This window comes from Equus quagga, chromosome 2, assembly GCF_021613505.1.
Source record: "Equus quagga isolate Etosha38 chromosome 2, UCLA_HA_Equagga_1.0, whole genome shotgun sequence".
Classification (NCBI taxonomy): domain Eukaryota; kingdom Metazoa; phylum Chordata; class Mammalia; order Perissodactyla; family Equidae; genus Equus; species Equus quagga.
The window spans coordinates 50,401,535-50,415,216 of NC_060268.1; the positions used below are offsets into that span (position 1 = coordinate 50,401,535).

At 41.3% G+C, this 13,682-nt stretch overlaps 1 protein-coding gene and 1 pseudogene across 1 annotated transcript in view; one reads left to right on the forward strand and one right to left on the reverse strand.

Annotated features, from left to right (window-relative positions):
• Positions 1 to 13,682, reverse strand: part of DNAAF4 (dynein axonemal assembly factor 4) — a 58,818-nt gene that overhangs the window by 2,535 nt on the left and 42,601 nt on the right. Inside the window, exons 8-9 of the mRNA XM_046650377.1 lie at positions 13,064 to 13,173; positions 1,341 to 1,494 (exon numbers count right to left, since the gene is read on the reverse strand). Of these exons, the coding sequence (XP_046506333.1) occupies positions 1,341 to 1,494; positions 13,064 to 13,173 (264 nt within the window). The remainder of the gene's footprint in view (positions 1 to 1,340; positions 1,495 to 13,063; positions 13,174 to 13,682) is intronic.
• Positions 5,338 to 6,566, forward strand: LOC124233219 (glyceraldehyde-3-phosphate dehydrogenase-like; annotated as a pseudogene).

Sequence of the window (13,682 nt, forward strand, 5' to 3'; positions counted from 1 at the left end):
TTGAACAGTTTAAGGAATTGTTCAGTTGTTCCTATACGAGATTCATACCCTGCCCCCCCAAAGTTATGATTTGGTTTACCATTTGAAACCTATATATAGCTTTACCTTTACTACCAAGAATAATTAAATAGCATTTGTGGTCTTTTATATACAAATTGGGTGATTCCGTTTATTCATTCATTCAATAAATATTTGTTTGTACACAAAACTGTGCTAGTAAAAGGAAAACTGGATTATAAAAATATTGTCAGATCTTCAGTAGCTTAATGAGATCAAAGTATGAGGACTGGTTGTTTCCTCCATATCCTCAATCTCAAGGAGCCACATAAGAGATTTTGTATGTGATTTTCCTTTAAAACAAGTTATTTTGATATGGAAAAAAGAGAAAAGACTAGACGTTTAAGATAATGACATGATATTAGTAATGGAATTAGGATATACTAAGTTACTCTTGTAACCACAGGCCGGCCCCTGTCCCTAACTTCTTAAATTTTGCCCCAAATCCTGAATTGGAGAGACAGATCTGAGGGCACACAGCCCCGTCTCTCTGCAAATCAATCTTGCAGAATAAAGCTGATTTCTTTCCCAAAGGCTGATGCCATAATTAATTGGCTTGTTTACGCACATTGGGCAAGAGAACCCCAATTTTGTGCGGTAATGGGAAAAGGATTATGGATACATCCTTTAACTGTGCAAGTAGCAGTGGGACCAAGTGTTCCTCCTTCTACCTTGCCTTAAGTCTGCAAAACTTTAATAAGAAAAAGGGTGAGTATAAACTGACAACCGGGGCTGGCCTGGTGGTGCAGTGGTTAAGTGCACACGTTATGCTTCGGCGGCCCAGGGTTCACCAGTTTGGATCCAGGGTGCAGACATGGCACTGCTTGCCAAGCCATGCTGTGGCAGGCGTCCCACATATAAAGTGGAGGAAGATGGGCATGGATGTTAGCTCAGGGCTAGGTTCCTCACCAAAAAGAGGAGGATTGGTGGCAGATGTTAGCTCAGGGCTAATCTTCCTCAAAAAAATAAATAAATAAATAAATAAAATAAAAATAAACTGACAACCACTTACTAATTTCCTTATAACTTCAACTGATACACCAAGGCAGTACAGTAGCAATTGATAGGGGATTTCTCATCTAACTTGCAGTCTCAAGAAACACCAGTTCCTTGTCCATTCAAAAAAAATCTTTGTTTTGGTAAAAAGATGTAATTGCAAGACGATTCTTAAAATACTTGCATCTCAATTATTTAAATTTAACAGACAAAAGGCATCATTTAAACCAATAAATAGGAGGATAACAATGTTAAAGCACCATATATAAATAAGTAGATACACATACCTTAGAAGAATCTTCGATGGCCTTATGTAAATTTTTTAGTTTTAGGTGGCAAGCAGCCCGATTCAGATATAATACTGGAATCTTATTATTTAGTCTGATAGCTAAGTTGTATGCATTAATAGCTGCCAAATAGTTTTCAGTTGCAAATAATTTGCTAATGAGACAAAAACAGAAAAGAAAAACAATATAACATTGAAGCAGAAACACAATATTAATATCTAATTATATTTGGCAGAGGGGATGGCTTACCTCCTTTTCTGTTCCCTGTACCATGGACATCATCAGCTGCACTAGACTCCGCCCCTCCTCCACATACATCAGCATGTAATCTGAAGGCGACTGACCTCTCCCCGGCCTCCAACGGTAGCCATCAGTGGTTCAAGCCAGGAGGCATATTTCCATCCTCCGTGCTACAATGACTGACTCAGGGATGGGTTTATGACCTAAATTGGTCTACTCAGAATGAAGCCTGTGACTGTTTCCAAAGTTGGAGGATGAAAAATTGGGGACACTCCCTTTGCTGGATACAAATGACAAAAGCACACAGCCCAAATTGTTGCTGACCATTTTTAACACCATAGGAAGAACTAGCATTAGAATAAAGCTGATACGAAATTACGAAAAGAACAAAAAGGCAGAAGGAAACTGAGCTCTTGGTGATATAGTTAAGCTGCTGGATCAAGCTTTATCTGAAATGCAACACAGCTTTATCTTTTTAGTTATATAAGGCAATAAATTCCTTTTAACGTAAAGCCAGTTTACACTGAGTTTTTTTCTAACTTGCAAAGAAAAGCATCCTAATAGATACACTCTTTCAGTTCAAATCTTCCAAAATTCTCTTCAAATAAAGAGTTGTACATAATTAAAGGATTTATTTAAAATGTAAAGTTTCTTTCTTTATGTATAATTCCAAGAACTTAAAAAAAATGATAAACATAAGGGAAATAGAAAATACTTTGACAAATATAAAAGTGTGATATAAATAACACTTTGTCTTCATTTCCAGTCGATTGTCCTGCATACTTTACAGTTCTAGAAAATTAAACATGATGACACCAAAAGTAGACTCATGCAAGCAGCCAGTAAATCATGAGTGAAAGGGAAAATGACACCACCGTGACATCTGACCTAGGCCTGACTCAGATGTAAAATAACTTGCACAAACTAGAAAAGCTAATTCTGTGGGAACAGTTCACGTTTCTGAAATGCCTCCTAGCAGCTAGGATGTTTCTGACCGCAAGTGAGAGAACCCCAACTCAAACTGGCTTAAACAAGCAAGGAAATAAAGTATCTCACATTAAAGTCCAGAGGGAAAGGCTCCACTATACCATGCCCAACACAATCAGTTCAAGGATGTTATTAAGGCCTCAAGTTTCTTCCATTTCTTCTTTCTACTGTATTCAGTGGCTACCTCATTCTAGGGCTAGTTTTCCTCATGGGTGTAAGATGGCTGCAGAGTTTAAGGGGCCACATTCAGGCACAATATTCCTAAGAAGAAAATGGGATACTATCTTCTGGTATATGCTCCTTAAGAGCAAGAAAACCTTTCCCAGAAACCTCCCACTTCACTCCTTTCCCATCTCATTGACCAAAAGTACTACTCTCAAAAAATTTTTTTGCCTTAAAAAATCCACCAGTCTCTCTCTCTTCCTTAATCTCTCTCCGAGACCCTCTTTCTCTCTCCACTTTTACTCCTCAGTACTGTATAGTGCTGTTTGGGATTTTTTTTTTTTCTTTAAAGATTGGCACCTGAGCTAACAACTGTTGCCACTCTTTTTTTTCCTTCTTCTTCTTCTTCTCCCCAAAGCCCCCCAGCACACAGTTGTATATTCTAGTTGTGAGTGCCTCTGGTTGGGCCAGCCCCAATGTAACAGTTTTATCAGAAAAATTCTCCCAGACTCTAAGGGAAGAAGAGCTTATAATGAGCAGTACTAAAAGAACCATTGTAGGGGCCGGCACGGTGGCGCAGAGGTTAAGTTCACACGTTCCACTTCGGTGGCCCTGGGTTCGCTGGTTTGGATGCCGGGTGCGGACATGGCACTGCTTGGCACGCCAGGCTGTGGTAGATGTCCCACATATAAAGTAGAGGAAGATGGGCACGGATGTTAGCTCAGGGCCAGTCTTCCTCAGCAAAAAGAGGAACATTGGTGACAGATATTGGCTCAGGACTAATCTTCCTCAAAAAAAAAAAAAACCACCACTGTAGGAGGCATAATAGCAAAAAATATGAAGTAGTAAACTTTTTAAATGATATTTATATACATAATAAAATATAAATCCAAAGGAACATTACATTCTTTAAAGTTCAGTACCCTATAAACATCCAAAAAGTTGCTTTATAACTTTCAGTATGGTGCTGAACTCAGAAATAGCTGAATTTCAAAAGGAAAGGGAAAAAATGAAACCTCTGTCTAAAGGGCAGTAGACTTTGAACACCAAATTTAAACAGAGCAGCTAATAGCCATTAAGTCTATCCTGATGCTCCAAATAAGGCAATGCCAGTGAAAAGAATTATGCAAAAATACTCATTCATCCAACACACACTGAGTGCTTAATGTAGTGAGTGTATAGCGAGAACAAAAGAGACATGGACAATCGCAAACACTCCTGTCAATTTTATGATAACCGATTGGCTTGCCTTTAAGAAAGAAACATTCTTAAACATTCTTTCCATTTGGCAATGGCCAAAAGGGCCAAACATTCTGTACAAGAGTTGAGTCGGGGAGAAACAACAAGAGGCAGGAGTGACAAGAAAGAAGCAATGTGGATAGAAGTGAAGAAAGGAGCAGAAAAAGAGCTATGAGAAATCAGAAGCAGTGGGGCTCAGAAACAGCAACGGGGGTAGAGAGCAACACATATTCCAACAGGAGACAGAACAGTTCTGTTCTGTGGGCAATAGGAACTGTAACAGCCACCTGTCCCTCAAAGAACTTTGAAAGTCCTTGTCTCTTTCAGCATCTTGTGTAGACAGAAAACATTGTAGGGGCTTCTAAAGGTAAATATCAGTGTGCCTTGGTAAAGGCACGTCAACCAGCAAAATTTGGTACCCAGGACGGAAGAAGGAAAAGAATATTGCACACTAAATAAAATGACAAGCTAGGCCATAATAGGTACTGTAACAGAATATTATGGGCTATAAAATGCACACAAACAAGCAACTGAACAAAATTATCATTACATTAAAGAAGTCATTTAGAATACGGATTCTAAACTTCCTGAAGTTAGGCAAAAAGCATCAGCATATGAAAACAGTCCTACCTCCATAAACAGAGTTCTAAAAAATGCAGCAGAGCAGGGCAGATTTGGCGGATCTGTTCTGAAAGTAAGTAAGTACGAAGGGCTGTTGGGAGACAATTCTCCATGAGTCTGTTATTTTCTTGCATGTCTTATGTCAGATGCACTGACAGCTTTTGTAGGACTCTCTTTTCAAAGATGTCTGTATAGCACACAACTTTGGAAGATAGAGATAGTGTCTGCCTCTCGGGCAAAGACCAGATTTGTTTGCCACTCAGTATAATAAAGATAACATCTCCTTGCAAGGCAAAGGTTAGACAGGTTTGCTTATAATCCTTTCATAAAAACTCTGTTCCGTAAACATGGCCTTCTCAGCCGTGGTACAAACCTGCTGTGTGTAGGGTATCCACCTGAGTCTCCCTCTGCATTGGCCCCATGGGACTTGAAGGGCAAAGGGAACGAACATGAAGCTCAAGCTGTCTGCTGTGCCTTGAATAATAAAGTCCTTTGTCTCTGACCCATGGGTCTCCTTTCTTCTGCTAGCATGTATGAAACTGTGGTGGGCTAACCCTTCACAGTTTCTGCCAGGGAATGGACCGAAACCAAAGTATTAGAAGAAATTCAATTTGGCAAGGAGAACTGCATGCTATGTTGGGAGAAGATGGTAACAGGTGGTCAATAATCAGCATCAAAAACTCCAACATGACGCTCTCTGCTCCTCCTCGTTCGACAGACAGCCGCTTCCCTTCCACACTGCTAGCCGCGTGCCCGCGACACGATGGTGAAGGTCAGAGTAAACGGATTTGGCCGTATTGGGCGCCTGGTCACCAGGGCTGCTTCTAACTCCGGCAAAGTGGATATTGTCGCCATCAATGACCCCTTCATTGACCTCAACTACATGGTCTACATGTTTCAGTATGATTCCACCCATGGCAAGTTCCATGGCACAGTCAAGGCCGAGCACGGGAAGCTTGTCATCAACAGAAAGGCCATCACCATCTTCCAGGAGCGAGATCCCGCCAACATCAAATGAGGCGATGCTGGTGCTGAATATGTTGTGGAGTCCACTGGTGTCTTCACTACCTTGGAGAAGGCTGGGGCTCACTTGAAGGGTGGAGCCAAAAGGGTCATCATCTCTGCTCCTTCTGCTGATGCCCCAATGTTTGTGATGGGCGTGAAACACAAGAAGTATGACAATTCCCTGAAGATTGTCAGCAATGCCTCCTGCACCACCAATTGCTTGGCCCCCCTGGCCAAGGTCATCCATGACCACTTTGGCATCGTGGAGGGACTCATGACCACAGTGCATGCCATCACTGCCACCCAGAAGACCGTGGATGGCCCCTCTGGGAAGCTGTGGCGCGATGGCCGAGGGGCTGCCCAGAATATCATCCCTGCTTCTACTGGTGCTGCCAAGGCTGTGGGCAAGGTCATCCCTGAGCTGAATGGGAAGCTCACTGGCATTGCCTTCCGTGTCCCCACCCCTAACGTGTCAGTCGTGGATCTGACCTGCCGCCTGGAGAAAGCTGCCAAATATGATGAGATCAAGAAGGTGGTGAAGCAGGCATCGGAGGGCCCCCTCAAGGGCATCCTGGGCTACACTGAGGACCAGGTTGTCTCCTGCGATTTTAACAGTGACACCCACTCTTCCACCTACGATGCTGGGGCTGGCATTGCCTTCAACGACCACTTTGTCAAGCTCATTTCCTGGTATGACAATGAATTTGGCTACAGCAATAGGGTGGTGGACCTTATGGCCCACATGGCCTCCAAGGAGTAAGAGCCCCCTGGACCACCAATCATCCAGCAAGAGAAGGAGAAAGGCCCTCAGCTGCTGGGAATGCTTGCCCCAACTTGACCCCCTAACATATTGAGAGTCTCCTGACCTCCACAGTTTCCATCTCAGACCCCCTGAAGAAGGGGAGGGGCTTGGGGAGCCCTACCTTGTCATGTACCATCAATAAAGTACACTGTACCCAGCCAAAAAAAAAACCAAAATTCCAACATGAAGTAAAAGAACATCCAAACAGGCAGAATCCAGCTACAGAAAATTCAGAAACAACAAGCATACAGAAATTCAGACTGGCAGAAGCTGGTACTCGGTTAGTCTATAAGCAAACAGCAGGCTCCCACATACAAAGCTGGAGTTCAGAAGCAGAAATAACTTGGGGGGCAAGAGAAAAAGCAAAAGCAAAGCACATCCTCAATCTTAAAAAGACTGGAGTATTAGGCAGGCTACAAAATCTGACACTTAGGCCAAGAGAATAAAAAGGAAATTCAGGGGCCGGCCCGGTGGCGCAGCGGTTAAGTGCACACATTCCGCTTCGACAGACCGGGGTTCCCCAGTTCAGATCCTGGGTGCGGACATGGCACCGCGTGGCAAGCCATGCTGTGGTAGGCATCCTACATATAAAGCAGAGGAAGATGGGCACAGATGTTAGCTCAGGGCCAGTCTTCCTCAGCAAAAAGAGGAGGATTAGCAGCAGATGTTAGCTCAGGGCTGATCTTCCTCAAAAGAAAAGGAAATTCAGACACTAGAACTCGGGTAGGCGATTTTATGTAAGAACGGTGATACAATGCTGGATGCAAAACTGTAGAATTATATATCCTCGATTCCCTCCTATCTAACAATAGAATCTGCTGTGGAGAGTGACATATGCAGACGGAATTCAAGTGGTCCTAGTGTGGGGAAAGAAGGGATTTTAAGTCTGGGATTAAGACAAGGTCCAACAAAACTTATGTTAAAAATCAAGCACAGAGTAACGTCAGTGGGACAGAACAATGGTCTATTTGCCTTACGTGATTACAAGCGTCTTCTAGAAGGGTAGCTATTAAAGCTATTTACAGATTCTGAGTCATGTAAGGCTGTTAAATAACACCATACCTTGCATGTATCTAAATTATAGCCCCCAAACTCTGTTTCATGTGAGATGTTCTCAGTAAAAAGTTATCTGGCACAATGTTAATTGGAAAAGGTAAAATTCTTTGATTAGCAAATAAAATTAACCATGCTTATGTATTTTCCTGAAAGGTAGATTTGGCATTTAAAACTAAGACACAGCAGGAGGAGGTTGGTAATGAAAAATGAAAACATTCTGTGGCTTTTTCTCAGAGTCTGTTTTTGAATAGATATAATCCCTGAAACATTTTCTCAAGCTATTGCTCTTTTGAAAGGCGTGCCTACCTCTACCCTTTTGTGAAACAAGTGTCTCATAGGTTTAAGCACAATAAGGACAGCTGGACTCTTTTTGCCTGTGTACATATAGAAAGCTACCATGAAACAAAGCCTCTGGAGATGAAAGTATTTCATCCTTGGGCTTAAATTCAACACCTTGCTTCTGAACCGGTTCTATTAGGTCAGTTTCTGTCTTTTGTACTGCACTACATTGCTGAAGAGGACAGAGTTCTCTCTAACAAGTCTTACCTTTCCTTTTATCTGTCTGTACTTGGCACTATGATTAACTCTACTTTGCTCTGTTTCTCTGGGTGTCATTAGTTACTAAGTTTTCTTCCATCTCTCCTCATTTTTAACTCTCTTCTTCTTTTGCTTTTACTACCTAATTGGAGGCAGTAAGGCAAAATGATACAAAAACAACAGAGACTAAAGTAATTTCAATCTACCAGTCACACCTGACAGCTGCAAAGTACACGTTTGCACTAGGTTGCTGCCAATTCATTGCTTTTGCCAGCAATGAATAGACAGGAATATATCAATTATATGTGTATTTATACACATATAATATACACACATATTATACAGATAACATATACATATATAGACATATTTATACACATATAATTGATATATCCTATATATATATATATATACACTTTATATAAATACTAGTCTTCTGCTGTACTTGTCAGTCAAAACTTCAACCCTGGTTCAATGCCCTTTCCACTCTTAAATCCAATCATGTCATTAGTATATCAGAAATAAGACCAGACCAAACACTGCATAGGACCTTTAGCCAGTCCCAGCACCATAACACCTTGTGCCAAAGGACTTTCTAACCACGCCCATCAACCCTGTTATCTTTGGGCACTGATCAAAAAGCATGCATCTCCCTTGTGGTCATTTTAAAGTCCCTATTTGCCACCCTTTCCTACTCTCACCTGCCTCTACTCCTTTGCACTGGCTTTACTCCTGGTGCCACCATAGCATGGCTTGATGAGTGGTGTGTAGGTCCACTCCCAGGATCTGAACCCACGAACCCTGGGCCACTGAAGTGGAATGCATAAACTTAACCACTACACCACTGGGCCAGCCCCTGGCTTTTTTTAAAGCACTCTTCTTTTATTTAGTGAGGGTTTTTTTTTTCAGATTGGCTCTGAAATAACACCTGTTGCCAATCATCTTTTTTGTTTTTTCTTCTTCTCCCCAAAGCCCTCCAGTACATAGTTGTATATTCAAGTTGTAGGTCCTTCTGGTTGTGGCATGTGGGATGCCGCCTCAGCATGGCTTGATGAGCTGTGCTAGGTCCACGCCCAGGATCTGAACTGGTGAAACCCCAGGCCACTGAAGCAGAGCGCACGAACTTAACCATTCGGCCATGGGGCTAGCCTCTCAGTGAGGGTTTGGAAACCTGGTTCCCAGCACCTGTCCCCATCGCAACTTCTGCCATAATTCCAGAAGATTCTAAGTTTTAGGTATATGACCCATTTATCAATTTAGCCTTGAAATACCTGGAACTCCTTAATTCAAATCACCTCCTCCTCAACTCTACTTTTACTACCCACTTCCAGGGACACATCTTGGACTTTGTCATCCCCTGAACTGCACTACCTCAGAAACAGCAAACTCTGGAATCCCAGCCACTGACCACTGGCAGCTACTATTCTGCCAGCTTTCCTTTTATACTCAAACTTCAACCTTGCAATGCCCTCTAATTTCCTTTTTTTTTTTTAGGAAGATTAGCCCTGAGCTAACTACTTCCAATCCTCCTCATTTTGCTGAGGAAGACTGGCCCTGAGCTAACATCCATTCCCATCTTCCTCTATTTTATAGGTGGGACACCTACCACAGCATGGCTTTTTGCCAAGCAGTGCCATGTCCAAACCTGGGATCCAAACCAGCGAACCCTGGGCCGCCGAGAAGCGGAACATGCGCACTTAACAGCTGTGCCACCAGGCGGGCCCCCGCCCTCTAATTTCTTAATTGCTCCATTTTCTCTTCGTCCACTGGGCCCCTCAGGCATCTCTTCCTTTCTAACCCAGCGTAGACTTCACAGCTAAATATCTGAGCTGTCTTTCCACAAGTTTTCCACTACTAGTCTTTTGCTGTATTGTCAGTCAAAACCCCAACCCCGGCTCAATGATCTACTCTTAAATCCAAAAGACTAAACACTACAGGAGAGAAATCACACAGCTGCACTGACTGGCATCTCTAAGAATTCATTTTCTCTAACCTAGCAGAGTTCTCAACATCACCCAATAAGCAATATTCCTTGTTAAAAACTTACCTAGATTCACACTTATCTTCACTTTCTTTCCTCCAATCTCAGAAAATAAAGTATCTCTATCTATTTCAAGTCAATCTGTCAACATTTTCTAGAGCAAAGTTACCATTCCAACAGAACAGTCCTTGTAGTCATGCACACTTCGCACTCTCGGGCTGCAAGGAGGAGGAACTCACAGCCACACCACTGAGGCTGCCTGCACTAAGGCTAATCAATCGGAACAAAAGGACAGGAAGAGGATTTTACTTATCTGTGACAGGTGGACAGGAGTGGTTGGAACACACACTTTGAAATCATATTCACCAGGGATTGAATAGTCCTACTTATTAACTACCACCCTAGCCAACATTCTCAACCTCTCCAGCCCTGTTTCCATATTCGTAAAATGGGGATAAAGATAATATCCAACTAAGATTGTTACAGGAATTAAACAAGCTATTTTGTGTAAAGCTAGTTTCTCAATAAATATTTGTTAAATGAGTGCAAAAGCAGTAGGTCCTACCCAACTATACTTGTGAGGATTTAATGAGAGAGTATATGTGAAAGCTCTTGTTAACCACCACAGGCTATGAACATATTAACTGTGATGATGACAATAGCAGTTTAAAGACAAGCAAATACAATTAAAGAAATGATTTAGAGTAGATACAATTGCGGGGCAGGGCAGGCAGGTAGACTGGGTGAAAACCAAGGGGGACTTTCATTTGATATGGACTGTGTAAATTTTTTCAAAAGAAATATTTTCATTATAAAATTTAAAAATGAATGCAACTTTTCACAAGAGAAAAACAAAACAAATTCAAGTTAATCCATCCAGCGTTGGCCTTGACCCAGTTTTCTCACTCTCCTTACAGACACTTCAATCATCTCTTCTGTCTTGTCTCCTAATCTATTCAAACCTTTTCTATTACTAAAGAAGAACAAAATAAAACAAAAACTCTTTCCTTATAGTTTCTATTCCACTGGCTTCTGATAGTATTTTTGTGTAATCCTTCCTTTTCTCAGACCTTCAAATGTTGGTAGGCGACAGACTTTTACCCTCAGGCCACTAGTTTCCTAATCTACACACTCTTTTTGGATATCTCACCTACTCTTCTGAATTATACTACTACATAAATGCTGATAACCTCTAAATCTATATCTAGAGTGCTGGTTTCTCCCCTGAGTTTCAAACTTGCTGGACACTGTCATCCAGACTGACCCAGAGACATCTCCAGCTCAACATATTCAAAGCTGAACTTATCTGAATTCTCTCCTAACTGGCCCCTCTTCCAGTATTCTCTAATTCAGTTGGCATCATGCAATCACTCACTCAAACTAGAAACTCAGAAGTCACCCACAACTACTCTTTCTCTCTCACTTCCTGACAATCCATCAAAAAGTTCTGCCTATTTTACCTCCTAAATATTTCTCAGATTGCCCTCCCTTCCATCCCTACCACAATGCCATAGTTCAAGGCCTTTGCCTTGGTTTCTGCAACACATTTTTTTCCCCACCACACAGAAAAAAATCTAGGAATCTTGACCAAGTACAATAGGCATCTGCCTATTTTTATAGGTTTATCTGTCATTATTCCTAGCCTCAAACTTTATGTTTTAGAAAAAAATAAACTATCATAGTTCCTGACCCATACACCACAGCATTTCTTGTCTCTGAGCTTTTGCTCATACTGTCTCCTCTGCCTGAATGAATGTCTTTCTCTCCTTTCCCCTTGAAACTCCTACTTATCATTAAGAGGAGCTCAGGTGCTACATTCTCCAGGAAAATTTTCCTGAGCCTACCTTCCTCCCTTAAATGTTAGGTGCTCCTCTTCTCTACTCTCATTTTATCTCGTTCTTTTCTATGTATTGTACTTCCCACGCAATGTTATAAGTACCTGTGTATGTCTCTCTCCTCCACTGATCTCTGGAGCTCAGAGCCTAGCCTACAGTCTGGCGAACACTAAGCAATCAATAGATGTTTACTTAACGGTTCAATAAATGGAGAGGGAGGGAGGGAGTGAAGGGGAGAAATAGGAGGAAGGATCATGTTGGGGTTTACTGTTGGGAGTAAGAGGAAGCAACCCGTTAGCACCCCCACAAAAGATGTGCTCATCCCCAGGACCTGTGAATATGTTAAGTAACATGGCAGAAAGGACCTTGCAGATGAGATTAAGTTAAGGATCTTGAGATAGAAGATTATCCTGGATTATGCAAGTGGGACTAATATAACCACAAGAGCCCCTATAAAAGAAAGAGGGAGGCAGGAGAATCAGAGTGAGAAAAGGAGATGTGACAAAGCAAGGTCAGAATGATGCAATTGCAGGCTGGGGCTATATCAAGGAATACGGGCAGCCTCCATGCTGGAAAACGCAAGGAAATGGGTTCTCTCCTAGAGCCTCCAGAAGGATTGCAATTGATACCTTGATTGTAGCCCAGTGAAACCCATTTTGGACTTCTGACCTCTAGAACTGTAAGATAATAAATTTGTATGGTTTTAAGCCACAAAGTTTGTGATAGTTTGTTATGGTAGCAATAAGAAAATAATACAAAAGTGTATATAATGAGATACAATAAATATCTACAGTTGCCGCAAAATAACTCAAATTGCCATCCAGAACGTACCAGAATTCACATATAACGAAAAAGATTGCCTAAATGTAAAATAATAATTTATAAAATCATTTGGTACTCTTTTAAAAATGGATATAAATAATCAAAGAAGCTCTAGTTTTTAAGAAACATGTTTTTAAGGGAGGTATTAGGAATGACATGTTAAATATAAGTGATTTTAATAAGCAATCCAAAAGATGTGATTTTTTCACTTCTATGACACTTAAATACAAAAACAGATTTAAAAAAGATCCTTACTTAATTGTTATAAGATCTGACTTTTTTAATATGGAGGCCCCACCTAATTTGCTTACCTGCATTGTCTCTCCCCAAAACCACTCATACAAACACATATGTCAAGGTATCTAGAAAATATGATAAGTACTAATGTCTACATAAATTTACTATAAATCTCATGGCCAGAGTTCAAATAACTTACTTCCCTTTGTCCTTCAACCATTCTGGGTTCTTTTCTTCTTCTTTTAAATCATAAAGTTCAGGAATATCCGTATTCATTGCTCTTCGTGCCTCTGCTTGTTTGTGTAGCCACTGAAATGAAAATGAAGTCTAATGAAGGACACAAAGGTCTTATTTTTATTAACAGCTACTTTTAGATTTTCCACCTTCCTACATAAGATGGAAATACTCTTTGTTATGGACTGAACGTTTGTGTCCACCAAAATTCTTATTGAAACCCTTTCCACCAATGTGATGGTATTTGGAGCTGGGGCCTTTGGGAGGTGATTAGGTTTAGATGACGTCATGAGGGTGGGGGCCCCATGATAGGATTAGTGTCCTTAGAGGAAGAGACCAGAACACGTGCTGTTCCCTCCAGCCCCCACCCCAGCACCCTGACCTTGGACCTCCCTGCCTCCAGAACTCTGAGAGAGAAATGGCTGTTGTTTCCATCACCCAGTCTATGGTATTTTCTTACAGCAGCCCAGGCAGACTAATACACTATTTGGTGATAACGCTTTTAAACTTCCAGCTTTTATACATTTTTACACTTTTTTTAAACTTTACTAGCTGATTAAGATCAAATTTTCATCCAAATTTCT